We start from the raw sequence: 27,048 nt of genomic DNA on the forward strand, positions 1-27,048 counted from the left end.
ACGTAGGTTTTTACCTTCTCTCATGCTCAATTACCTTTGGAAGGTTGACTAGAAAACATCTCAACCCTTGAAGGCCAATATAACAATAAAAGTAAGAAAGAGTTATCTGTCCCCCTAAAAAAATTCTTCTCTACAAACAATTTATGCAACCGGTGTCTCACGATAAGTAGTTGGGTTGGCTAGCATGTGATAAACCAGAAACGAGACACGAGACATCGAATGAAAGGCCTTATAAAACGCTGCTAGTTTCATATTTGGAAAAACACGCATTCTTGTGGACATAGCCAATCTTTTGATCTCTCCTTTTGTTATCTTTGTTGTTGTTGTTATTCTTCTTCTTCTTTCAATCTGTGCATAGTGCGTGGTTTTTACCCATGCGTCCTCTTATCCCTTCCATTCGGAATCTGTATATATCTACCTATAAATCCATTGTCAAGAAATGGCGACACATGAAAAAGAAATCATCCTCAGCTCCACAAGAGGAAGCCATAGTTGACCAATTTCGAGACAATGATGTGATTTTTGAGGTAAATATATTGTTTGATTGTCAATTTTGCATGATTGTTCAATACATATAAATACAGTCTACATTAACAATCTTACAAAACATAACATGAGAGCAATATTCCTCTCGTATACAAAATGATCAAAATTTATAAACAAGAACTGCGTGTGGATAGGAATGTCTTAAAAAGATAATAAAATTTCATTGTAATATTAACTTTGAAAATCAATATGCTTATTCCTGTGTTTATCTAATTACATGCATGCATGCAGATTAACGATAACCTTGATAATCAATATGCTGCAACATTATGCTTCCATAATTAACAACATTATAACCTCGTTTTTTCACGTGTTTCTAATTGCATTGCATGCATACAGATTAACTAATTTGTATACGTAGTATTGATCAAGATAGCTTTTATATGTATACATATATGTGTATATACATACAGGAAGTGGGTGAGGATACAGAAAAGAAAACCATGCATGGATTGCACAGCTTTAGATGCATTAGCCTGCAAAGAATGCGACGCCCTGATCCATCAAGCCCTAGAGGTCTCAAAAGCGTGGACTGCATCTTTAACGTGTCTTCTCCTCGTTTCTCAAAGAGCTCAAGCCGAAAGAGTCGCACCCCTTCACCCTCCCTCAAGAAAACTAAGAGCCGGAAAAGCTGGCCCGATTCTGCGGTGCCCTCTCCGGCAACCCCCACTACGCCGGGGTGTACTACTAAAAGCGCGGACTGCACGCCCGCCCATCCCTTTCTCTCAAAAAGTGAGAGCCGGAAGATCCCTGCCCCCATCATGTTTTCTAACTCATCTGGGATGTTGAAACCCCCAGCCATTGAGAAGCAGCTTGAGTGCACCTTAGAGGAGCTGTGCTTTGGATGCCAGAAGAAGATGAAGGTCACAAGGGCTATCGTCAAAGACACCGGGTTGGTTACCTTGTCCTTGATTTACTATACAACTATTCTCGTCAAAATGTCATCAAAATGTTGATCGCGTCTCTTTTTCATGTACTTGTACGTATATATGTGTGCGACTTAACGACTCAAAATGAGATCTCTTTATCAAACATGTTATGACTAGTACGAATGGCTGATCATATTGTTGACTGCATCCTTTATGAAGGTGAAACCCTAAATAGGCAGAACTTGGATCAACAATGTGATTAGTAAATGTGGCACGGAAGCGATACTCTAGAACCAAATATCATCATTTGCTCATATATATATGGGTGAAGCTTAGATCATTTGCTTACTTGTTCCTAGTATCTTTTCATATTAATTTGTTTCAATGGCAGGCAATTGGCTCAAGAAGATGAATTGGTAACAATACAAGTGGAGCCAGGATGGAAGAAAGGAACAAAGATTACATTTGAAGGATTGGGAAATGAGAGACGAGGTGCATACCCAGCAGACATAATCTTTGTGATTTCTGAAAAACGACACCCTTTGTTCAGAAGAGAAGGAGATGACTTGGAGTTGGCACTTGAGATTCCATTGGTGGAGGCTCTCACCGGCTGCATCATCTCAATCCCTCTGCTGGGCGGAGACCAGATGAAGCTGACGATCGACGACATCATATATCCTGGCTATGAAAAGATCATATCCGGCCAAGGCATGGCACTCTCTAAAGATGAAGGAAAGAGAGGAAACTTGAAGGTCACGTTTCTGGTCGATTTTCCGACCGCCCTCACCCATGAACAACGATTGGATGTTCAAACCATTTTAGAGGATCATGATTGATCGTCAGTGATTGTAGTCTTTTTTGCCCCTTTCATTGTTTTCATAGTAGATAGTACAGATAGAATCCAATGCTTCATTTGTATAATATAGGTAGAAGCTTTTGTAAGACAACCCGGTGTTTATATATTGAAGAGTTTTAGCGCAGAACTGGGAGTAACCAAGTTAGAGCATTGTGATCTTCCCGCTGCGCCCAAGTTCGAAACCCTTTCACCTAGTTTAGGTTAGAATTAAATATGGCTCGGATAAAACCCACGAAACGCTTTAGCTTTGGAATATGATAGTATAAGCAGCAAGAACATGATTGTATGATACAATTACAAACACATTTAAACATATAAATCTATGATATTCATCCCCAACTTTTACACTCTCCATTTCCCTTTTCATAAACAATCAAGCCTTTGTCAAAGTGAAATCAGAACAATATTCGTTTACTATACAACGAAAGACTTCTATAAATGACCGAAAGAAGAAATCACACGAGCAAAGCGAGATCCTATTCTCTCTTAAGCCTCAGGCCATCCGAACAGAGCACGGATTATGCTTAATATGCCACCGCCCATTAGAGCCTTCAGAATTCTTAGCTTCCCCTTTGTGTATGGTGGGTACCTTATGGAGGCATCCCCAACAAAACCGCGATAAACAACAGCCTTCTTATGGCTAAAGGCGTCGAAAGAGAATTTTCCATGGTATGCACCCATTCCACTCTCTCCAACTCCTCCAAAAGGCACGGAGGGTACAGCAAGCTGTACCATCAAGTATATATAATGCAAATTAGATTCTAAACAGAGTTTGGAATAACGGAAATAGATTAATCAGTGTGCATGTGACTGTGCGGTGTTATATGTAACAAATGGAAATGCCAAGAATGCATCGATGAACATGTACTGTCTTGTTTCAAGAATTTCGAGGGTGAAGCATTACATGTACGGTCGTGTCATTGATAACCAAACCCCCGGCAGATACAGTATTTACAAAGTGCTCCTTCAGCTTCTTCTTGTTGGTAAACAAATACGCAGCAAGGGGCTTTGCTCCTGAGTTTATCAAATCAAAACTGTCTTCCAATTTGTCGACCTGTTGCAAACAGAAGGGAAGATATTGCATTGGATCTCCAGCGTCACGTGCATATAAAAACAGAACAATTCAATCATACAAATGCTACTCTTTCAAAAATGTTTCCACTATTAAAATATGGCAACAATCAGCCTACTTTTTTGCGCATGATGAAGGTAGCTAGACTACTTTCCTTTCAAATCATCCCAAATGAGAACCATGTTAGATATTCTGTTACTAGTTCACAATTCGAAAAATCTGATTCTATAGCTTTTGATCAATGTGCTGAGACTGCCAGATCTATTTAAATATTTTGCTGCAAAAATATTTCGTTGAAGGCACAAACTCACAACAACAAAATCTGTGATTCTTACCGTGAGAATGGGAAGCAAAGGGCCAAATATTTCCTCAGTCATGATCAAAGAGTCTTGTGGGACATTGAGCAAGATGGTGGGAGCTATCCTCCTGTGATCAAATGGAAGAAGCATTAATCGCATTTACGATACAATGCAATACCCTATTAATTCAGAGAGAGAGAGAGAGAGAGAGAGAGAGAGAGAGAGCGCTAAGAAGAGAACAATCAGATAAAGTATAACATACAAGTTAGTTTTGTCCATTTCACCTCCATGGACGATCTTTCCAGAAACCTTATCCTCATCCAAGAGCTTTGTCAAGCGAGCAAAGTGATTAGGATTCACAATACGAGACAAATCTTTTGATTCTAGTTGATTCTTTCCATAGAAGTTCTCCAATTCTTGTTTCAGAGATTCCACCTGTGAATAAAGACAATGAAACAGATGGCACAAACAGAAAAACAAATTCAGATCTCCAATGGGATATGAGGGTAACCTTACCAGCTTAGGAGCAAAATCTTTTGTTGTTACGATATAATCAGGGGAGACACAAGCCTGTCCATTATTACACCCCCACTTACCAACGATTATGCGCCTACATGCAACCTTGGAGAAACAAAACGACAAGTTTGTACATGAGACGAGATGAAAATCGCAGCACCGTAGTAGCAGAAAGTAAAATACATCAAATATTATTGAGGCTATGCAAGAAGGAAGATCTCTATACTTGTAAGTTGATGCCAGAATCAACGATAACAGGGGATTTTCCTCCAAGCTCCAAAAGAACTGGTGTAAGGTGCTTTGCAGCACTAGCCATCACTATACATCCAACCCTACCATTTCCTACAAATTTAAATATAATATTTTCAACCCATTATATAGAAAAATCAGCTGTAATCTAAGGAAGATGAAAAATCAGAACAAATGAGAGGAAAATGACTAAGAACCTGTGTAACATATCTTATCCCACTTTTGCTCTAATAGTGCAGATGTTTCAGCAATGGCCCCCTCAACGACTCTTATACAAGAGCTATCCATATATTCACCTACAAGTTTTGCAAGCAATGACGATGTGGCTGGAGCAAGTTCTGATGGTTTAAGAACCACAACATTACCAGCCGCAATGGCTCCAACAACTGGATCAAGTGAGAGTACTGGAAAAAAGATACTACAAAATTATTTTTGTTTGAGGACAGGATTAATTAGGACTATAGAGCTCAATGCTAAACTTAAAAAAAAAATGTCCAGTATGAACGTACAGAAAGGATAGTTCCATGCTGAAATTACTAGTATAGCACCAAGAGGTTCAGACACTATTTCAGCTGATGCAGGAAAAACTGCTATTGAAGTTTTAACCTGTAATGAAAGGGAAATATTAGCATGTTACTCATGGGGAAAATAGATAGAATACAAATGTCAAATCAACTCAAGAAATGTCTGTCTTGACAAACAAAATGACAACCATTGGTTGCCAATCAATGGAGTTGCTGACAAAGACAAACCTTTTCTGGCTTCATCCATTTCCTCAGCTCCTTAATAGCCAAATTACATGAGTTTTTTAACATAGCTATCTACACGAAAACCATATAAACCAAATATGAAGTCAATAACAAACAAGACATTCATGTGAAGTTTTCACAGAGAAGAAATTAATTGGACAAGGGCCTAAATAATTGGATGACTTTATTGATTAGGTAAGCATTTGATTCAATAATTGTCTATTTCGCAAGCAGGAGAGCCAAAAGATTGTGTCCACAACCACCAAAACCAATGGCTGACAAAAAATGCTCTCCATTTGTTTACCAAATTGGGAGAGAGCCAATTTTTCAATCCAAACTGTTCCGGTGCAGAAACATCCAATTCAGGGTGAACCACGAAATCCACAGTTCAGATTCTGACCCGCCATCTCCATTTTTGTATGGAGTTAAAGCAGAGCCATATCCACAGTAGCACATATGTAAGATATCTATAATTCAATACAGAAGTGTACCTATATACATATATATGTGTAAGCGTATATATATATTGCTAGATATCCAACATGTTATGTTGCTAGACTATGAATCAGCACCGCATATTCAAACACGGGTTTACCCTAATCAATGGTTCTGATAGTCTGGAAACATAAGATACTGGACCTTTCTAACAAATCAGGCATTTGCAAATTTAAACATCTATCTCTACTACAAATTAAAAACACGCAACAATCTTTATTGTTGTCAAATTTATTCCTGTAAGTCTCTACATAGTTTTAAGCGTTTTTGTCCTGCAGACACCCCATGCGGTTAATGGAAAGTTGATTCTTTACCTTTTCTCCGCATCACACCTAGCTATATTTAGAAAAGACAAGGCTTGACTTATCTCAAAGAATAAAAATTTTAAGATATATGAATACTTATGACACCAAACAGACATGAAAAGTACTCCTCAACTTACAAGAGTTATTACAAACCCCATAATAAAGCCCTACCCGGCTAGCCCCTCCCCACCAAAAAAAAAAAATTGGAAGAAAAAAAAAATGCGAGCAACCTTCTTAGTTCTTATTCTACCTTCTCGGCTCTCCTCATCCTACAATGTTGAATGATTATTTGAACCGCCTATTTTCTTGGTTACTATTCAAAGATCTTTTTGCAAAAAATTAACTAAATCCGAAATCGTTTAGACATCTAATGGTTATTCAAGAAATTAGACAAACTATGATTCTCAATTAAACATTGAAATTTTGACACTGTTAGTCAACCGGTTATGCAGACTTGATCCCCAAAGGTGATATAGAAAGTAGACAGTTCAGATCATCAAACAATATTACATGATGAACAAGAAAGCCAAGAAGATTCAAGTGAGAAGGTTGCTAGCATCCAAAAGAAAAGGGCTGACTTTCAAATGGAGGGAATGCATCCTCACAAATAGTATGCGAGACAAATTTATCTGTGCAATAAATCTAGTGGGGTGTCATTGATTACCCCTGTGATCCACTCCACCCACTTCTTACATTCTTCCTGCATAGCTTATTAAATATACCCCACATAATGTATGCATCAGAACTACTAAGTGACAGAAGCACGATTTTCCTACCCCAAGTGACAAGGCCTCCCCACCTAGTTTGAGAAGAATTTGGAAATTATGATCCGGATTTAGAGTCCAATGGAAAGCACAAAACCAAAGAGACACCATTATGTAATCGAAAAATATGCACAAATAAAATCGGTTACAAATTTTTAATCGAACATAAAAGTGGATGAACACTAATTAAACAATGAAAGGGGCACTAAAACCGTACACGGCTTATTTTGTGGGATCCATTTGTGCATATTTTTCTAGGCAATTACATAACAGAACATTTGAGTGAGCAATCAGCATTTAATAGTGTCGTACTGAACTAAAGCAATCAGCAAATTCTAGTCACAACCCAATTCATGATTTAGCATATAGATATGAATTATTGACATGAGAGAGAGAGAGAGAGAGAGAGAGAGAGAGAGAGAACATGTCCACATCAAATCATTCAGAAACCAACAAAAAAATTCGATCCAAATTTCTCGGCAAATTTTAAGCACAACCTAATTCACTGGTGAGAAATTAAATGGGGGAATCGGAGGACCTCATAGACTTTGGATTCGAGTTCAGGCTTGGAGAGGTCGGAGCGGAGAGCGTTGACGATCTCCAGCTCGTTTTCGGTGAGGAGCTTGAGGATGCACTCGAGCTGCGACACCCTCCATTGATAGCTCCGAGTCTTGCCGGAGGCGAAGGTCACTCTCAGCTCCTTGACCACAGCAGAGGCGGCTTCTTCGTCGAAGGGCTTCTCCGAACCCATGGTAGAACTAGAAACGGATAGACAGAGTAGAAGAATGTATGTATATATATGTGTGTATGTGTATATATTTGAATTGAGCGTGTGTGTATATATATATATATATATTTATATATATTTGAATTGAGTGTGTGGGAAGAGACGTGTGAAGATCTCTCTCTATCTGACTTACGAAGGAAGAGAAGAACAGTTGTTGATGGAACAGACGATGTCACACCCGGAGATAAACCTGAAGAGAGAGAGAGAGGGTTCTCGCGACTTAACGGAATTGGGTTGTGATTTGTCACGTCACTTTAAGTTTTTTATTCAAAATAAGTTATGACTTATGTTAAAGAATTTTTTTTATTTCTCTTTAATATATTGATATTTTAGACTAAGAAGGAAGCAAGTTCAGCTATGTCATACAATGAGCAACTTAATTTGGTATCGAAGATGAATACTACAAGACCATATTACTTAATGACATGTTCAAGATTATTTTGGACACCAACATCTCATTATTCATATAAATATCACCCTACTTCCATTAAGTTCTTCCTAAAAACTATAGGATTTGTAGAAAATCAATTGAAAATATCATGAACTTTAAGCAATATTTTCTCATTACATAGTGCTTTTGACAAAAAAAAAAAAGGAAGAAGAAGATAAAACCTAATATATGTAAAAGCTCATGCAAAAAAAAAAAAAAAAAGTGAAGATAAAACCTAATTTCAATCAAAATATATGAATTCTTGGGTACATTACTATATAGCTTATTTTACATTTCTTTAACACTATGTATCAGGATACATTCTTTTGCTATTTATGATTTCATAATATTACATTTTAATATAATGAGGGTCTTTGTATCTAGGATTTATATGCGCCCCCCACCCCCCCCAAAAAAAAGAAAACACACACACACACATATATATGTATACACACACAATATGGGATTATAAATCTCATACATGTCAAACATATAAAAATATACATATTAATATTAATATAATGAGGTTTTAAAAATCAAGGGACTTTAATAAAAAAATTGAAGGTTTTAATTAAAAACTGCTAGTGACAATGGACCAAATCCAAAGTCTCCATTTATAGAACTTCATAGCTAATCAATTGTACATGCAACTTAGGAAATTAATTGGCTGAAATGTTTATGAAACTTGAACAATTGGCTAGAATGGTAAAAAAAACTAAATATTGATTGTCAAATTGATTGAACACTCTAACAAACTTATGATATCATCTTTATAATCCATCATTTCACCCTTGTAGAGGCTTTTATTTTTGTAAATTTATTAATTTACTACCTGTGTATTGTAGACGCATTAAAGCAGCCAATTTTACATGAAACTTTAGCACTTTTTGAAAGTTTGAAAATTGAAAGGACAAATAGAATCACTGCAATTACTAAATTGGGTACGAAGGGTACCCAGACCAACCTCGTCCACCCCAACCTTATCCTTCATACGATGATCAATAAGTCAAAATATCAAAAATAAAAAATGGAGTGTTATTCAGACATCTATTTTTAGTTTTTACATGCTCCTTTCAAATTTCGGTTGTCAGTTTAGACGAATTGAAAAAGATCAATGAACATATATTAACAAGGATGTGAAGGAGGTAAAATGGATGTATGAATAATATCATCCAAACAAAAGCCCCACAAACCAAAAAATAAACTAGAAGAGCACACAAAGATGCAGATGATGTTTTACTGCATTGATGGAAAACAATAATGATTATGCATTATGGTGTGAATTCAATTCTCATCAATTTTCACCCCTCCAACATTAACAATTTAACACACTAACGGTGGAGAGAGAGGAACCTAACCTCTTGAACGTAGGCTTCAAATTCAGGTTTGGAGAGGTCTGACCGAAGAGCATCGACGATCTCTTGTTCGTGAAGCTCCGCCACCTTCAAGAGGTTGTTCAGCTGCGACTCCCTCCACTCGTAGCTTCTGGTCTTGCCGGAATTATAGCTGGCCCTCAGCTCCTCAACCATGGTCAACGCATCTTTCGAATCAAAATACATCCTCTTCTGCTCCTCCACCGTCGCCATGAATATATAAAATGATATATCTTCTGAATAAAAATGAAAAGGTAGGTTTTACGAGGCAAGGAGAAAAACAAACGTTATAAAAGAGGTGTGTCTTTGTTTGTATATCTCGTGCATTTGCCTTGGGTGAAAATGCTTTTCGAATCTGTAGTAGGTGACATTGGTCTCTCCACTACTCTCAAATGGGAGTGTAACACACGTTGGGAGATATTATAATATTTATTTGTGTTTTGTGTTCTTATTTGAAATTTCAAGGCGTAGGAAGGGAGAGCAAAAGAGTCCGAACACTTGTAACAAATCTTGGTACTATTCATTTTACCCTTTATTTTGTCCTTATCGTTAAAACTCAAAGTTTTCAAATCATTTTCATTTGTTTTCCTTAAATAATACAGGTAGTTGATGGTTTGGATTGGACGACCAAATAGAGGGCTTCAATCTAACAGCTTTACAAGTTGTATCATTTAATGATACGGAGTATGAAATTTCACACCCTATTGTTTTACCATTAAAACTATACACTCTTAGGGTGCATTTGTTGCACTAGACTGTCTTGGACTAGATAGCTTCAGGGACTAAGCTGGACTGGCTTAGACTACACTAAGCTGGACTGGCTTAGACTACACTAAGCTGGACTAACTTAGTGAAGCGTTTGGTGCAATGTTGGACTAAGTCACAGACTACATTTTTTTTGCCATTTTTAATTCACTTTTGGCTTAAAAAATATACAAAAATTAATAATTAAAGGGCAATGAAGTCTGGAAATGAATAGACCTAAGCAAATTTTCTTTCCCCTTCCTTCCTTTACCCTTCCTCATTTCTCTTCTCCATAATTTTCTCTCTATCAAATTATGCATCAATCTCTTACTTTTCTTGTTTAATTAAAGGGCAGTGAAGTCTAGAAATGAATAGACCCAAGCCTTCAGAGATTCCAAAAAGAAAGGCAAGCCTTCCAGTAACCAATTAAACCTGCAAATCACATAAAAAAAGCCCATAAACCAAAAAAAAAAAAATCGATTTACTGAGATTGCGAAGTAGTCATAGTGGAGATGACCCAGTCGATGAGGAGGCAAGTCGAAGGCAAAGCCAAAATCAGTAGCTTCAAAGCCACAACCATGGTAATAGCGAAGCAGCAAAGGAGAAGAAGATGGTGGAGATGACCCTGTCGACCAGGTCATCGTTAGAGATGAAGAAGTCGACGAGTTCGTTGTTGGAGATGAAGCCGCGCCCAAAACTTGTGCCGTCGAAATCGACGTTGGGGAGGTGATTCAAGCAGGACGAAGAAGTTCTTAGCTAGTCCGATGGTTTTCGAGGGGACACGCTAAGAACGGCTAGTGAGGTTTTTAGTGAAAGTGAGTCCTGGCTAATCCCATTAAAACTAGTCCAGCTAGGAAACAAACACAAGACTGGACTAATCTTTAGTCTAGTCCAGTCTAGTGAACTTTAGTGAGGGGAAACAAACACCCCCTTATTTCGTAAGTCGTGTACATTATAGTGAATGTCTTCGTTGAATAAGTCTAAAAACCTCGATGTCGAAATCGAAGGAGGAATATGTGCTACCAGGCTACAAGTATATATATCTACTTTAGAAACGGTGTAATAATTATTTTCAACACAAAATCTTGAATTTATGTGGTTCTATATAGAGTTGGTTGACCCAGCTTTGTTACGTTTGCTCCTTGATGAGATCTATATTAATGAAATAATAGTATTAATTAGGTTACCGACTTGGTTCGTTCATATAACAAATTCAAATTCAAGAAAATATAGCTTCTTTTTGGTCAACAAATGTATAACAAAAGTACACATGTTTAGGGTTGAAATCAAATTCGCACATTACTTTGTGTGTAGAAGAGTGCACAAAATCGAATACTTGTAAAAGATCAAATGATCGTAAGATCGCCTTGGCACCGGTAGGGTACCAATAATGGTCAAGTTAGTAAGAAATTTATGAGACTTAAGCACTAAGCAAGAAAATAGATTATGCGATAATTGCGTTACTAGAGATGAACCATAAAAGGGTGCATTTATAGTAGTTAAGACTTGAGAGTCATTTTAGAATATAAAATCCTGATTGAACTGGGAGAATCCCAAAGGATATTTAGGAGTGTGATTAGTTGTGGCGCATGACAATCCCTAGATGGTAGAAATCTCCAAGAATATAAGAAACTTATCTAATCCCTAACTGGATTAGGTTTCCATATCTTGCGAAACAAGAATGGTCAATCATAGTGAAGCCGGCAGACTTCGCCTACCTTTCTAGAACACAGGATGTGGTGGCATTGTTGGTCTATTTGTGCAACTTAGTATGCTAGAAGTTGTTGAGTCCATGATCAAACTTCTAAGGTATTAATGTTCTGATCCATCAGTAAAAGAGAAATTCCTGCAACAAATTAAATAAGAACATGTGTAGAAAGTAATAAATTTGTATTGATGAATTTAGGGTTATTTATTTGAAAATCATGTGTTTTGGAGTCTATCAGGATACATACTATTCAAAATTCTTCTGACACATGGCAACCCATTTGTGTAACCATTACAAGGTAATTGAGACATTCTGAATTTAGACGTGTGCTTTTGAGAATCAAACCATAATGTTGCAATGATGTGAATGCCTTACTTGCATGTGCATGAGAAATGATGGATTGCATTTTACATTTCCAATTGATTTCAGTTTGGCGAATTTATAGATCTTGCGGCATGACAATCCAGATTCAACGGTAAGATGACTCCTTAATATCTTATAAATATCTTCAGATTTCTTCTTTATTTCCTTCACATTTCAAAGCGCTCAAGCCTTCACTTTTATTCCAGAATTTTTGCATAGCCTTTTTGCTTGAAGTCCTCACCTTCAATTTCTTTTCCCAAACCCTTCTAATTGAAAAACATCTTCTTCAGTGTTTTTCTTGCCACATGCTTACATATTTTAAAAACATGCTTATGTCGAGACTGAGGTAGCATTACACAATCAGGCTAAAAGGATTGGTAATCTAGAAGCGGCCTACAAAAGTTAACATGGATGCAAGATCTAGTTGGAGAGGCAACTAAAGGAAAAATCTAAGGAGCTGGGGAAGGTGTTGGTAGACAAATAAACAGCTGAGAAAACCTACGAGATTAAGCAAAATAATTTGACCAAGTGTGCCATGAAAAGAATAAGGCTATTGACCTCAAGGCGATACTGGCCAGGGTTAAGGTGGAGTTAGAGTCGATGTTGAACGCCAAAGATGAGGTGGAATAAATATTGGAAACAGAGCAAAGTAATTGGGATGCAACATGTGCCATCCTCGAGGCGGACTTAGAGAGACTTCGTTGCAAAGCAAAGTTGAAGGATGATGCGCACGTTGAAGCTCTCCAACAGGTGAGAAATGAGAATGAAATGGAATCAGCTGATCTATGCGAGGCTTTCCAGAAAACTTTAGTTGACATATGTCGAAGGCTAGGATCGGAGTTATGTTACTGGTTATGCTGGTTAGGACCAAAGGGACAAATGAGATGCCTACTGCAAGTTGGTGGAGATAAAGAAAGTTAACTTTCTCATTCCTCCCAACTTGTCATCACGGAGTTGGAAAAGTATGCTAGCACCGATTTAAGGGGGACCCGGAGGCGACCGCATACTTTTGGATACTCCCCCTCAATTTAACAAAACTTCAAAATAAGATAACTACAAGTTATTTAGGTTAGAAAGTGTACGCATACCGATTCCTTGGACGAACTTCTGAAAAGTAGACTTGGGGAATGACTTAGTGAAGAGATCGGCCAGGTTATCTAGGGAATTGATTTACTTGACTTCAATATTCTGATGCTATTGTTGCTTGACTTCAATGTTCTGATGTAATTCTGATGTGTGTTTTTTCAATGCAATGTGCTTCGTGTTGTCTTCCTTGATGTATTGCTTCTCTAGTTGGTCAATACATGCAGTGTTGTCTTCAAAGTTCATTGTAGGGACGTCAAAGATGGTAGAAAGACCGACAGTACTTCGAATATGTTCCATGACAAATCTCAGCCAAAAGCATTCACGCGTAGCTTTATATAAAGCAAGAATCTCAGCATGGGACGAAAAAGTTGCAATTAATAATTGCTTGGTAAACCTCCAAGAAATTGTGGTGTCTTAGACGTAACCCGTTTGAGAACGTGCCATGTGCTGGTCAAATAAATAACATGCGTTAGCATAACCAACAAGGCAAGAATAGGTGTTCGTAAATAAGTCGGCAAAAGTTTCAAAGCAGTTAATGGCCTTAGTCGGTAGTTCCGAATACCATCTCATAACTGGTCCCTCCAAAATGTATGGGAACATCTTGCACATCCAAGCGTCGTTGTTGTTGTATAATGCCATGGCAATTCTGTAATGCATGATATGGTAGACAGGGTTAGAATCACAGCGGAATGACTTGAACCTTGGTTGAGAGAATTTTTCTAGCCGGGGCACTCTTTCGATTGTTGTTGAAAGAGCTGTCCTGACTCGGACCATCGACTTGCTCAGAGTGCAAAGCTGGATGAGACTTGCATGGTTATCTTTGTTTGGAGAATATCATTGTTCCCACGAACCTTGGGTTTGTCGAACCTTAAACGGCAAGGATCCGCTACTACCCCAGGATGTTTTGAAGGGGATTATGTGGATTTTGGGTTTCTTCCCCTGTATCTGCATCTTGGATTCGTCTTTTATAAGTGGGATTTCTCCTAAGGCTTATGGCATTTGTTGATGCCTGAATGATTGGAGATGTTATGGGGTCGCCTTTTGGGGTTATGGTGCTTATGCTTCCAAATTCAAAGATAGGAATTTGGGTAGGAGGTGTTGTCCCACTCTAAGTTCGACATCTCATCCAACAAATGTTGTGGAAGAGGAAAGTCCATGTGTTTGAACTCTTCGTAAATTTTAAAGATGATCCAACCCTTAGGGTAATCTTGCTGAGCGTAACCAGTAAGGAATCCGACATCGAACTCCTCTTTGAGCAGTTTCTCATGATCTTCTTGGAGCACAGACATTTTAGAGGCGTATCTGTTAGTAAGTTGTTAAAGGTCCGTGATGCGCTTGTTATCTTTACGGTCGACTTCTTGGCGAAGATATTTTACCTTATTTTGAAGAGTTTCCCACTCCTTAGCCAAGTATTCCGCTTCGAAGCTAACACACACTCTGCCTCTCCAGCCTCAGCTCGTCTATGACCTTCTCAAAATTTTCCTGGTAATCATTGGCCCTCACCTTTTCTATAGTAATTAGGTCGATATATCGAATTATCTCCGCCTTATGAGCAGAATCTGAGGCTTGTTGCCTGGCATATGCGCTCTTGAGTTCTTTCGATTGGGTTAGTAACCATCGTTCTGCCATTATCATCGCCGCTGTTTCGAAGCCCGTAATTCGTTCAAGCCCCTAGATTATCTTACTTGTCGGAACAAGGTGACCTCTGTCCACATGTTAGCCTAATATATGAGTTACATTAGGGGGAATTCGTGAATATCAATAAAGAGAAATGGAGGAAATTAAGTCAGGTACCTCATAACGACTCCTGTAGCACCACATTATGACATCTTCAAGAGAAGTGCAAGACCGAAGGCCAGATCATGAGGGGAGGACGAGTTGTTCTTCGAACCTCGATGAGGCAATTGACGGAAGACCATCATGGCAGGAAGGTTCATCTATAAACACTTGCAGTGGAGCAGAGTAAGGCTGATCTGAATACTGTTACCTGATAGGAGCATATTTATGCGACTGAGTTAGCTTGTTCTCATGCATTTATGTTGTTATTTCTTAGTTAATTATGTATTTTAAGCTATTTTCGTGTGTTTGTAGGTCCATAGGCCTTATGAAGCAATAAGATGCATTTTGGTGCATTTTGGAGCAGTTTTGGGTTTGGAATGAATAACACATGCATGGAGCAAGGTGGATGGACAAAATTGAAGACTAAAGAGGTTAGGAATATGTTAAAGTAAAGAGGCTAGGAATATGTTAAAGAGAAAGAAGAATTAATGTAAAAAGGACAAAGAGCTCAGCCATAAAAGGGTGTCACTCTACCATTCACATTTCCATCATTGTCGTGCACCACCATTGCACTCCCTTTGGATTCCTATGTCGTGCATCATCATCCATGTTCCCTCCATTGACTCATTTGTTGCATCATTCCACCTCCCTTTCCTTTCTTTACCATGTGCACAATCATTCATGTTCCTTAGCTACAACACCACTACCCCCATGCTTTGCATCATCACTTCACTTTCACCTTTGAATCATTTCAAACACCATTCATTGCACTCAATTGCTACACCATTCCTTGTTCCCTCCATCATTTCAGATTTCATGCATCATTGCATTGAATCATTGCACTCAATTGCTACACCATTCTTTGTTCCTTCCATCATTTTAGATTCATGCATCATTACATTGAATCATTTCACTCAATTGCTACACCATTCCTTGTTCCCTCCATCATTTCAGATTTCATGCATCATTGCACTCAATTGCTATACCACTCCATGTTCCCCTCCATTGCCATGCACTTCCTCTATAAAAGGAAGTGTGTGTAACATAAATTTAGTTCATACTGGGTTAGATCATTCACTCCCATTTCAACACAACCTTCATCCAAACACATCCATTCATCTTCACATCCATTCCTCCATACAAACAAACCTTCAAACACTCACCAACACCTTGTACCGTAGCAAAAGAAGGGAAGGAAAGTGCTTGGATGTGCTTGCTGTCCAACTTGGATCGTTGGAGCGTTTAGGTGTTTTCTTTCTTTTGTTTCTAATGTTTAAATTCATTTCCTTTCGTTTTGTTGTAAATATGAGTGGCTAAACCCCTCTTGGCTAAGGGTGATTTCAAAGCCATGATTATGTGTGCAATATAATTTGATAAATTTCAGTTATGAACTCTTGAATCGTGAATGCAATTGGCTTAACTATTTGATTGATAACTTATTTTTATTTGTTAATTAAGGGTCGACACTTAATTGGCATGCATAAATCTGTTGCTAGAATATAAGGAAGTTTCACATAATCGTTACAAACTTATATTCACATGTAGTGAAGGTCGCTTATAAACGATCGCGTTAAGTTCAATTCCTAGCATGAGTGACATGATATCATAGTTGCAAGTGCTTTGTCAATGCTTATTATTTTCATTAAACGTAATGATCTTTGATTGTATCTCTATTATGATGTCATGTAGGGAACTTTTGAAGAATGTTTTGGGTTGTCGAATGATGTCATCCAATCCAATAAAACATGGAAAATCTGAGAGTTAATTAGTGATGTCACGGTTAATTTGGAGCATTGTCATTCATAGTTCAATGAAGTAGTAACTGGAAATCGAGTTGTTTACATACATATCATGTGTGGAGAAAAAGCCTCTAGCCATCCCATCCATCATCTTATTTCTCATATTTGTTTTACAATCTGTCTAGTTTTTCATACTTGTTTGTTTGTTTCAACTTCATCCAAATCAAAACCCCCCTTTTGGTTTCTTGTTTCAAAGTGTTTCAAATCTTTTTTAATTTGTGTTTTTAAATGTTTTGATTCAAGTAAAAGTCAATTTTCGTCCAAAGTCATTCCTAGTGTCTAGTTTAAGTTTATTTAGTTGTTTTAAGTTGTTTTGAGCATTTTAAGTTTGATTTGAGTCTTGTGAGTCTTGTTAAGTATTTTTAAGTTTAGTTTTATGTTTTTGAGTCAGTTTAGAGGTTATTAGCAAGCCTTCCTAATCCCCGGTCCAGAACGATCCCTACGTATAATACTACAGTTGTCAAAAGAGGGTTAAATTTGTGTGTTAAATTAATTTTCGCATCATTACCTCATAAGTCCGGTCAAGGACTCACCAGCTCCAGGCAGAGCTGTATTAGACAGAGCAAGGTGCCACCATCACTCTACTCGGGGCACTAGGCAGAGTCTTAGCGACTTCGCTAGATGACCATGCTTGTTCTGCAAGACACACAATCTGATCCGGATATGGAGACAATCAGATCTTATAAGTCTTGGAGTCCCTACAATCTAGGAATAAGCGTGCACTGCAAGTAATCATAACTCTAAGAAGATACAATATCTACTTACTAGATATCCTCTAGGATTCTCCCGGCTTAGAACGAGGATACTATCCTAAAAAGGTCTTTCTCCCAAAGTATAAATACACCCACATAGGGTTCATCTACGGTAACGCAATCTATTCACTTGAATTCTCTTGCCCACTGCTTCAGTCTAAAAATCATTCATTAACTTAACCATTGGAGAGCATTTGACCGACACACCCCTTTTGGCCTAAGGTCTACTTACAGTTGTTTTACTGTTTTGTAGGTTGTTCAGGTTTACTCAGATTTGTGCTAAACAACTGCTCACGGAGGTGCGCATATTTGATTCCAACAATGGGTAATAATGTAATTTAACACAAACTAATTATGCTATTTTTGTTAAGCCTCACCCAAATGTGATCCTAGCATATCTCTAATATTGGAAATAAAAATTAAAAATTAAACCTCTCTCTCCGCTAGGGATGGCAATTCAACTGTTAAACTCGATAACCATGGATAAGCGCCCAAATGGGGCGGGTCTTGAGATGAAAATTCAGGTATTTTTCAGATATAGGAAGATATCGTGAATATTATTAATATAATATATTATATTCACAAGTATTGAAATTATTTTATAATTTGTTTCGTCTTTCTCACATAATGACTATTGTATTTTTTTTTTTTTTTTGTCATTTCTTTCCTTTTTTTATGGGACCAAGTTGCCTAAATCTGCTATGATATTTGGCTTATTATGAACACCTCTAGGAAGTATTGTTATGTTTTTGATGACTTGGATGTGGATATTTAATGAAGAAGTTAGTATGTGGATAGTTAATGACAAAATTAGTATCTATTAATTATAATGTATCGATTAAACAAATATTTTTTTTTTGCATTGACGAAGATGTATGTAACAGTTAGCCTGACACACCCAGTCCCGAAGGAGGGCATGTTGGCCGTCACGTGAGAGTGATGTAACCATTTACACAGTTCGCAAGCTTTAAAAAATACAATTACTAAGATGAAACACCCGAGGGTGAGTCCTACTTTTGTGAATTCTGTCAGAACACCGTTGGATTCCTCGTGGCCACCAAAGCTCTGCTATCTAGAACCTGGAGGGGCGCAAAACAAAATTGAGTGGGTCAGTAAAACAAAGTTTTTCGAAAACATTTCATTTAAAACATTTCTAACCCCTCTCTGTAAAACCTGTATACCTTCCCAGAAAATAACATAATAGCATATACCTTCAAATATCTCAAATCATCAATCTTTATCAAAACCAGAAAGTATGCCATGCATGCATATTATGAGATATATGAATTGATAATTGATGCATATATATATGTGAATTGGTGCTGTGGACGCACATGTGAGTATCAGGTGAGTTTTATGTTATTCATGTGAATAATTGATGATGTGAATTATGTTGAGAGCTCATAACCTGCACCCCTGGTGTTAGTGCTTATATTATTCACCGCACCGCACACTCACCTTGGATCCAAGTAGGTGCATGTCGTACAGACCATGAGAGGGTTCCGACATGCTAGTCGTATAGATCACTAGAGGTGGTTCCGACTAGTAGGTGACCTTAGATTATGTGCACAGATGATTGATGAGAGAAGCACTAGAGCGTATTATTACACCATTCTTGTCGTACAGACTACTTCAGGTAGTTTCGACTTATGTGCAGAGTAGAGCCGTACAGGTCACCGTGGTGACTCCGGTTGGATTGGATATTGAGTTATAGAATTAACCGTACAAGACCAACTGCAGGGTCTCCGGTTGATTCCTTATTTCACCTGTTATATTGATGCATCCATATTCTATTTTTAACGTGACGGCCAGCATACCCTCCTTCGGGACGGGGTGTGTCATAACCGATGGGGAATCCGTTAAGCGATGGGTGCGGTTATGGATAAGCCCCAAAGGTTAATTTGCAGTTATAAATATGGTTAATATTCGTGGTTATGAGGATGAATATGGCATTTCCGTCCCCAAACTAAATTGTTGTTATCCCTACTCCCCACTTCCACGTTTTTTCTCTCTCTCCCCCTCTCTCCTTCCATTTTAAAAACAAAAATAAAAAATGTTTACACACAAAATGTATGCACATTTGCTAGTATCCAATTAAAACATGTACATACCTACATTGAAAATGAAAAACAAAGTTACAATCAAATGTAAATGAACTGTTTAAATCAATCTAAATCTGTCGCCCAATTGATGAAAGTGAGTGAATTCCAAACTAACATTGCCACACTGTTAAGGAAGAATAAATAAGTATTAATGACGATACATTATGTCGATAATTAAATAAAAGATGCAGATAAGGGATGGGGAGAGAGTTGGGACCTATTGGATGAGAGTTGGGAGAAATTTGTTTTGGACTCATTTGGTGTTTGTGTTTAAGATTGGATTGAAAAGAAAGTACTTTTAATTGTTGAATGAAAGAATATAAAAGAAATTGTGTCCAACTTAAAAGTGAAAGATGGATTGTTGCGGTATAAGGAAAGATAGATTACGTATTAATAAAGTTAGGTTTATGAGTTATCTATTTTAATTGAATCTTAAAAGACCAAATGAGGTTTTAGGGTTCAATAAATCATTTTAAAGCATATTCAAAGGAGATGGATTGGATTGGCAACCCTCACCTGCTAAAATTGACAACAACTTCAAAGATTTTTTTATTGAGAATTAAATGCACTTGATTTATTATATTATTGTTCTTTATTTTAAAAATTTGATCATAATAGTTTAAAGTAATAAATTAATAATTTATTTTGATATATTGGATGAAGAAAAAACTTTTAAGACGTCGAAGTGTCGTATAAATTGTGAAATACAAAGAGGTCTAGGTACGGCTTTGTATGCATGAATTGGTTATTTAAAATGAAAAACCTGGGCAAGCCCAATATACGAGGAAATGGGCTGAAACCATTAACCTGCAAAAGCACTTATGGCGAACACTTGGGTAATGGATCCAATGTAACATCTTCGATCAGTATAGTAAATGTAATGCTAAGAAGATTAAATTTGTAGAAAAAATTTATAAATTAAATAATATGAAAGTTGATAATTGAATTATTATTTAAGTGTTGATAAATGTGCTTATTTTCTGTTAATGACATATCATTTAGTTTACAAATTTTATCTCTCTAACATTAGGGTTAGGGCAAACGAAATCGAAATTTTATCACTTTAATTCGATTATTTCTGCCATCCGTCAACAAACACTTTAATTTGGTAGACGTCAATTTCTCAGTTGACAATTTAAAATTGGGTTTGTTATCACATATGCCATGATTACTTTGATTTCCAAAAATATTGATTGCCGTATTCATGATATCCTATGATTCAAGCTGTCCTTCACACCCTTTCACTTATATCTTGATAAAACAAGACCAAAATCATAGACAAAATATTTTGTAGCTGAAGCGACTAAGAGCACTAATCATTCATGCATAAAATGACAAATTAAAATCTCATTTCAGAATACAGTATGACTCTTGTCTTTCTTCTTCAATATCTAGAGTTCTGATGCAATTTAAAAAAATAAAAAAATAAAAAGTAGTCACTCAGTACTATGGTCTGGTGATATTCTTTTTCATTTGGAAGTGAGAGGTTTTAGATTCAAATTTTGTGGATGACGATTTCGATATACTCAAAAAAATTAGCTGAACTCACTCTTTACTTAATGTAAAAATATCGATATACTAAAAAATAAAAAAAAATAAAAAGTATATTATAACTAGCATTACTGGTCGAGTAACTTAATTAACGAGTTTGATGCGTAATTATGACAAACATATTGTGTTCATTAAACACAAAATACTCTCACCCCCAACATCATTGCATCTAGACCTGATAATTTCTTACACGAGTCGTTAACACAACACGTAAACGACACGAAAATAACGGGTTTCGAGTCAACACAATAACTAATTGGATCGTTATCGGGTGACACGATAATGACCCGTTAATAACGGGTCCTTAACAGGTTTACACGAGGGTGACACGCAGGTAACCCCTTTCGACACATTAAGAAAAAAAGTTGTTTTGATGATTTTAATTTAAAAAAAAACTTATATATGTATATATTGTTTATTAAATATATATTATTGTAATATTATATATACATTTTAAAAAATTTAAGTTTTATTTATTTATTATTTTTATAATATACTATGGGAAAATAGTGAGATTAAAAAATTATAAAACACATTGAAAATAAAAATATCAAGTAATTTAAAAATACCAAACACATAAAAAATTATAATAATTAATTTACAATTGCAAAAAATGTAAAAAAAAAAATATGCAAATGCTGGTCCCTCATGGTCACATCTTCTACACTTTGAGGATGGGTACATCGTCGTTTGAATTTTTAAAACCATACAAACCTTCATGAATAGTATTTTTAAGGGAGTTTAAAATAAATAAAATTTATTAATCATTAATATACAAGTTTACAAAATGTGAAAGACAAATGTTTTTTTGTTTTTTATTTTTTTTTTATGTTTTGAAATAACATTTATGTGACAATGTAGTATGCATATACTAATTTAGCATTATGTTTTCCATTTTCTTGGGTCAAATTATGTTTTCATTTTCATTATTTATTGATGCAAAATATTTTCTTTTTTATGGGTAACGGGTCGGGTTAAATTACCTAATAATATTAATGGGTCAATTTCAGATCAACTCATATTACCCATTTACTTTAACGAGTATTACACACACAATCTGTTAAGATATTAAGTATGCGACGAAAAAGACACGAATATCATGTCTAATTGCATCAATAAAACAACTTTTAAAATAAGAGTTCAACTCTCGGTTTTCATCTAATTTTTTATTTCTTTTAAAAAAGAAAGAAGTCACTATCTACCAAGTACCAACCCAACGACTGAGAGAATGGGGACACATAAAATCAAAGAGCCAAGCAAATGTTTGCGCCAACCGGCGCGTGGTCAAATCAAATCAAAGTGACTCATTGGGACACCCAACAGCCAGCTATCCATTTTCCAAATCCAAAGGAGAGGCAGCGATTAAGCTGTCATCCGAAAATGCCGCACCCTCTCTCCCCTCCTCTATCTCTCCCAACACCGCCACCACTCTCCTCGAATTCCCACACTTCAACTCCCGCCATGTCCTCCGTCGCATTCGGCGGCGCCTCCATCACTTCTCGCCTTCTTCCCTCCTCCTCCGCAAGAACCTCCCTCTCCCAATCCTCCTCCTCACTCAAGCCCCTGGGCTCCGCTCCCCTGATTTCCCACCTCTTCCTAAACCCCAAACCCCGCTCGTTGCCTCACGCGCGTACCCGACAGTACAGCCCAGCCGCCGCCCCCAAATGCCAGGCTTCCGACCCGGAGCAGCTAAGGCTCGCCAGAGAGGACATCAAAGAGCTTCTCAAGACCACTTTCAGCCACCCAATACTCGTATCTCCGTAACCCCAATCCGTACGTTTTCGTTTTCTGAAATGGTCGGGAAATGTTAAGCTAAAGTGAAGAACTTTTCGTCTTTTTGTACAGGTTCGGTTGGGATGGCACGATGCTGGAACTTACAATAAGAACATAGAGGAGTGGCCGCAAAGAGGTGGGGCAAATGGAAGCTTGAGGTTTGAGATTGAGCTCAAGCATGCTGCCAATGCAGGTACTTGATATATCCAGTTGCTAATTAGTGTTCAAATAAGTTTGTAATCTTTGTGCAGACCGGAGCGTAATCAAGTTGGCTATCCAAGTTCGAATCTCGCTTCCTATAGTTTAGTTTAGTTTAGTTTAGTTTAGTTTAGATTAAATAAGATTGTCGCCCGAATGTCAATTGTAACGAGCTTTCGCTTCACGATTTTAGGTCTTGTGAATGCATTGAAGCTCGTTCAGCCTATAAAAGACAAGTACCCTGGCGTCTCATACGCGGACTTGTTCCAATTGGCCAGTGCTACTGCTGTGGAGGTCATTCTTAGTCTTCCTCTAACATTTGTATGAATAAGTCTTGTAAATTTATAACAAGTTCATTTCACTCATTGAGATCGTTTCCTTCTTCAGGAGGCAGGGGGCCCGAAGATACCAATCAAGTATGGGAGGGTTGATGTCTCGGCACCCGAGCAGTGCCCAGAAGAAGGGAGGCTTCCTGGTTAGTCAAGCATGTATATTTTTCTAAATGCTTTTGATGATAAACATGGAGTTTGGAATTGTTTGGGTGAAAACAGTATTCCTTTTTGCTCTTTACTCATTTTGAAATATTTGTCTCGGCTTTTTTAGATGCTGGCCCTCCTTCGCCTGCTGATCATCTGCGTCAGGTTTTCTACCGAATGGGGTTGAATGACAAGGTGACCTTTAAGTGCTGTATACTTAGTTTCCGGACAATACAAGGTGCATGGATTGTTTACTACTGAACCTCTTTGATGATGTTTACTAATGAACTTGTTTGATCTGTAGGAAATAGTTGCATTGTCTGGGGCACATACTTTAGGGAGGTCAAGACCTGATCGCAGTGGTTGGGGCAAGCCAGAGACAAAGTACACGGTATTGAATCTGAATCTCGTATTCACTTAAGCCACTCTTAACAGAAAATGGTTCTGTTGAAGTGCCTTGAGTAAGATATTTTTCATTCCGTTTCCTCAATCAGGTTTTGAAATTTTAGGACAACCAGATTATGGGCATACAGAGTTGATTAAGGTTTTTGTGGGATGTTATTATGTTATCTTTACCCATGTGGTTATTTATTGCGGCAGCTACGATAAACACAGTAATGATAGGAAGAATAGTATTGCCAAAATAACTAGAAAGTAAACTAGCATTATTTTCATGGCAGAAAGATGGGCCAGGGGCACCAGGAGGACAGTCTTGGACAGCACAATGGTTGAAGTTTGACAATTCCTATTTCAAGGTTTTCGAATAGTATCCTTATTTGCATGTGACTTCTCGCACTCCATTTGGAGGCTGGTGGGAATTGGTACAAGGTTTTCCTTTACTCACTTGGCGGCTGTTCTATACAGGATATCAAGGAAAAGAGAGATGAAGATCTACTGGTGTTGCCAACCGACGGTGCTATTTTTGAAGATCCAGCATTCAAGGTAAAACAAAACAAAATTGAGAATGATTCTGTTTGATGAGCATCCTTTGTTACATCGAGATTTATATGATTTGCAGGTGTATGCTGAGAAATATACCGAAGACCAAGAGGCCTTCTTCAAGGATTATGCTGAAGCTCATGCTAAACTCAGCAACCTGGGAGCTAAATTTGATCCTCCAGAGGTTTGCTAACCTTCAATGTCTATGTTGTTTCTGTTAGGGATTATCCATTCCCGGTGAATGATTAATGTTAACTAACTCTATGAAAACTTTATTCCTACTTCTTTTGCCTTTTAACCTTAGACTATTAAATTTGATGATCAGGGTATTGTGATAGATGATGGTCCTTCACAGCCTGTACCAGAAAAGTTCGTGGCAGCCAAATACTCAACTGGCAAGGTTGTACACACGGAAAACTCACACCTCTTAATCAAAATTCTTTTTGTCAATAATTTAGCAAATCCCTTGCATCTGTGAGGATTGATGACAACTCTAGGAAAACTTTTTCTGTGCAAAATTTTCATGTTCTTCGTTTGTATGGTTTTCTGCAGGAGTAAAAAGCAAGTGTCATGTTTACTTGTGCTGTCTGTTTTAATAATACAAGATGAAGCTATTTTGAATAATCAAATGTAATAGTTGGGAGTCCTAAATGAAGAAGAAGGAATAAATTCAATAGTATTACCTATGTGAATTGCAGAGAGAGCTGTCAGATAATATGAAGCAGAAGATTCGAGCAGAATATCAAGCTATCGGTGGAAGCCCAGATAAGCCTCTGCAGTCTAACTATTTTCTAAATATCATAGTTGTGATTGGTGTTTTGGCAATTTTGTCGTCTTTATTCGGAAACTGAGCTTTGATTTTCTGTTTTTCTTTTTTTCTTTTTTATATAAATGAGAATTACATTGCTATTATCGATTTTATATTACATATTCATCCATGATTCGTACAATATCAGTACTTGCACACATTCGTTCTTTCACATCGGAGTAAGTTAAGCTTTTGAGAATGGCATGTCATTGAAAACTCATGTTCCGGTAACGTTGCAAGGTGATGTCCAAACCAGGTTGAACTAAAATTTGTTGTCAGGAGCTGTATCTTTATCCATTTGTTTTCACCTGTGAGGAAATGTATCTGATATTTTGAACATTTCTGAATCTATCAGTGGCTATGATTTATGCATTGTTGGAAGAGATGTTTCTCTTAGTCTAGTTGTGCAACTTCCTTTACTGATATTTGGAAAATGTCTTAAGTTTGAATCATCATCCCTAGTTTAAAATGGACCAAACTCTTTATCAAGAGGACCTGTCCAGAATTGGAAATAAAAATATTGAAGCAATCTGAGCTCCAACCATAGGAGAGTGTATAGCTTATTTATTCCTATTTGAGCCACAGGGTGGGTCAGTGTGGCGGTATTTGAAACTAATAATGCACTGTTATATGCGTTAAATATATCCGGGTTTAGGCAAGTCCTCCGGTTGTAGGGCTTATTCCTATCCATTTTGGACGCTTGAAAGTCACTTATTCCTATATATTGTTTTCAGCTTGACCATCAGATTTAATAGAAATTTGAGGGTTTTAAATTGGAAGCTGATTTTGCACACCATTTCGTGCATTCCACACATATTCCTCTTTATTTTGTCATTTGGTTGAATAAATCAAACGAAAATAACAGATAGAATTAAAGTGAGTATGTTGGGGGGAGGGAAAGGTGTTGGATTATGACTTTGTTTTTTATGACAAGTGGTTTCATGGTTGGAAAGCTAGAATTTTATTTGGGCCAACTCCAAGGCAATGGATTGTGGCTTTGTGACCAACTGGAAAGGATTCCATTACAAGTGGGGTTGGAGTAGATTCCAGGTTTAAAGTCATGATGGGGAGGATACCAATGTTTGTTTTTTAAGGTTGAATTACTGGTAATTATTGGGTGGTACGTTAACATGATATAATTAGAGTAAACTGTCGGTTTACCCCCTGAACTTTCACCTCACTTTCGATTTCCCCCCTGAACTTTTCTATTGGAAAATTAAGGACTCAAACTAATTTTTTTAACCAATTTGCCCCCTACCGTTAGTTTTTCATATATTCCATCCATATTTCCGTTAAGTGAGACCATGTGCACAACATGTGAGGGTAGTTAAGTTATTTCACTCTTAAAAATGATTAAAAAACTGAAAATAATAAAAAAAGCAAAACTTTCCCTCTATTTTTTCCCGCTAATTCCTATCCTCGATTTTATTTTTCCCTCTCATTCCTATGCATGAGAAATGACATATGGTGTTATTGTCTACCATTTTTATTTTCTCTAACAAATTAATAATTTGACAAATGCTAATGGTGCTATTGTCTCCAAAGCAGTGCATTAATATAAGAAACCCTAGTCTTTTTTATGGACATGTTTCTTATATTAATGCACTGCTTTAGAGACAATAACATCATAAACATTTGTCAAATTATTAATTTGTTAGAG

General features: G+C 37.1%; 3 protein-coding genes across 5 annotated transcripts; 2 read left to right on the top strand and 1 right to left on the bottom strand.

Annotated features, from left to right (window-relative positions):
• The first annotated feature begins 274 nt into the window (after positions 1 to 274).
• LOC103441539 (uncharacterized) lies at positions 275 to 2,398 on the top strand. Its single transcript, XM_008380219.4, has 3 exons — positions 275 to 527; positions 960 to 1,438; positions 1,807 to 2,398. Exons 1-3 carry the CDS (start codon positions 375 to 377, stop codon positions 2,249 to 2,251), a joined length of 1,077 nt encoding a protein of 358 aa, XP_008378441.3. The 5' UTR covers positions 275 to 374; the 3' UTR covers positions 2,252 to 2,398.
• A 113-nt stretch (positions 2,399 to 2,511) lies between these two features.
• Positions 2,512 to 9,747, bottom strand: LOC103428851 (aldehyde dehydrogenase family 3 member H1-like). Of its 2 annotated transcripts, none has more exons than XM_008366978.4 (10): positions 9,296 to 9,747; positions 5,160 to 5,228; positions 4,917 to 5,013; positions 4,605 to 4,811; positions 4,385 to 4,500; positions 4,159 to 4,263; positions 3,905 to 4,077; positions 3,679 to 3,769; positions 3,176 to 3,325; positions 2,512 to 2,997 (listed from the first exon to the last, which is right to left on the bottom strand). In XM_008366978.4, exons 1-10 carry the CDS (start codon positions 9,521 to 9,523, stop codon positions 2,758 to 2,760), a joined length of 1,476 nt encoding a protein of 491 aa, XP_008365200.1. In that variant the 5' UTR covers positions 9,524 to 9,747; the 3' UTR covers positions 2,512 to 2,757. The 2 variants fall into 2 exon arrangements, with proteins under 2 accessions (XP_008365200.1, XP_008365201.1); XM_008366979.4 differs by lacking the exon at positions 9,296 to 9,747 and adding an exon at positions 7,259 to 7,755.
• A 12,682-nt stretch (positions 9,748 to 22,429) lies between these two features.
• On the top strand, positions 22,430 to 25,530 carry LOC103428850 (probable L-ascorbate peroxidase 6, chloroplastic/mitochondrial). 2 transcript variants are annotated; one of them, XM_008366977.4, is made up of 11 exons: positions 22,430 to 22,946; positions 23,040 to 23,160; positions 23,359 to 23,459; positions 23,553 to 23,640; positions 23,769 to 23,836; positions 23,946 to 24,032; positions 24,322 to 24,396; positions 24,506 to 24,583; positions 24,660 to 24,764; positions 24,906 to 24,980; positions 25,133 to 25,530. In XM_008366977.4, the coding sequence occupies exons 1-11, from the start codon at positions 22,455 to 22,457 to the stop codon at positions 25,136 to 25,138; spliced, it is 1,296 nt and encodes a 431-aa protein (XP_008365199.4). In that variant the 5' UTR covers positions 22,430 to 22,454; the 3' UTR covers positions 25,139 to 25,530. The 2 variants fall into 2 exon arrangements, with proteins under 2 accessions (XP_008365199.4, XP_008365198.4); XM_008366976.4 differs by having other exon boundaries at positions 25,279 to 25,530.
• Positions 25,531 to 27,048: the final 1,518 nt, after the last annotated feature.

The sequence above is a fragment of the Malus domestica genome, chromosome 08 (genome assembly GCF_042453785.1).
Source record: "Malus domestica chromosome 08, GDT2T_hap1".
Taxonomy (NCBI): domain Eukaryota; kingdom Viridiplantae; phylum Streptophyta; class Magnoliopsida; order Rosales; family Rosaceae; genus Malus; species Malus domestica.

Excerpts from the sequence above, each read along its gene's own strand:
- LOC103441539 (XM_008380219.4), top strand. The coding sequence starts at position 375 with ATGCGTCCTCTTATCCCTTCCATTCGGAATCTGTATATATCTACCTAT. Across the intron at positions 528-959 it reads ACAATGATGTGATTTTTGAG|GAAGTGGGTGAGGATACAGA; the intron begins GTAAATATATTG and ends ATATACATACAG. Across the intron at positions 1,439-1,806 it reads GCTATCGTCAAAGACACCGG|GCAATTGGCTCAAGAAGATG; the intron begins GTTGGTTACCTT and ends TTTCAATGGCAG.
- LOC103428851 (XM_008366978.4), bottom strand. The coding sequence starts at position 9,523 with ATGGCGACGGTGGAGGAGCAGAAGAGGATGTATTTTGATTCGAAAGAT. Across the intron at positions 5,014-5,159 it reads AATGGATGAAGCCAGAAAAG|GTTAAAACTTCAATAGCAGT; the intron begins GTTTGTCTTTGT and ends CTTTCATTACAG. Across the intron at positions 4,812-4,916 it reads AGCATGGAACTATCCTTTCT|TACTCTCACTTGATCCAGTT; the intron begins GTACGTTCATAC and ends TCTTTTTTCCAG.
- LOC103428850 (XM_008366976.4), top strand. The coding sequence starts at position 22,455 with ATGTTTGCGCCAACCGGCGCGTGGTCAAATCAAATCAAAGTGACTCAT. Across the intron at positions 23,641-23,768 it reads AGAAGAAGGGAGGCTTCCTG|ATGCTGGCCCTCCTTCGCCT; the intron begins GTTAGTCAAGCA and ends CGGCTTTTTTAG. Across the intron at positions 24,397-24,505 it reads TTGACAATTCCTATTTCAAG|GATATCAAGGAAAAGAGAGA; the intron begins GTTTTCGAATAG and ends TGTTCTATACAG.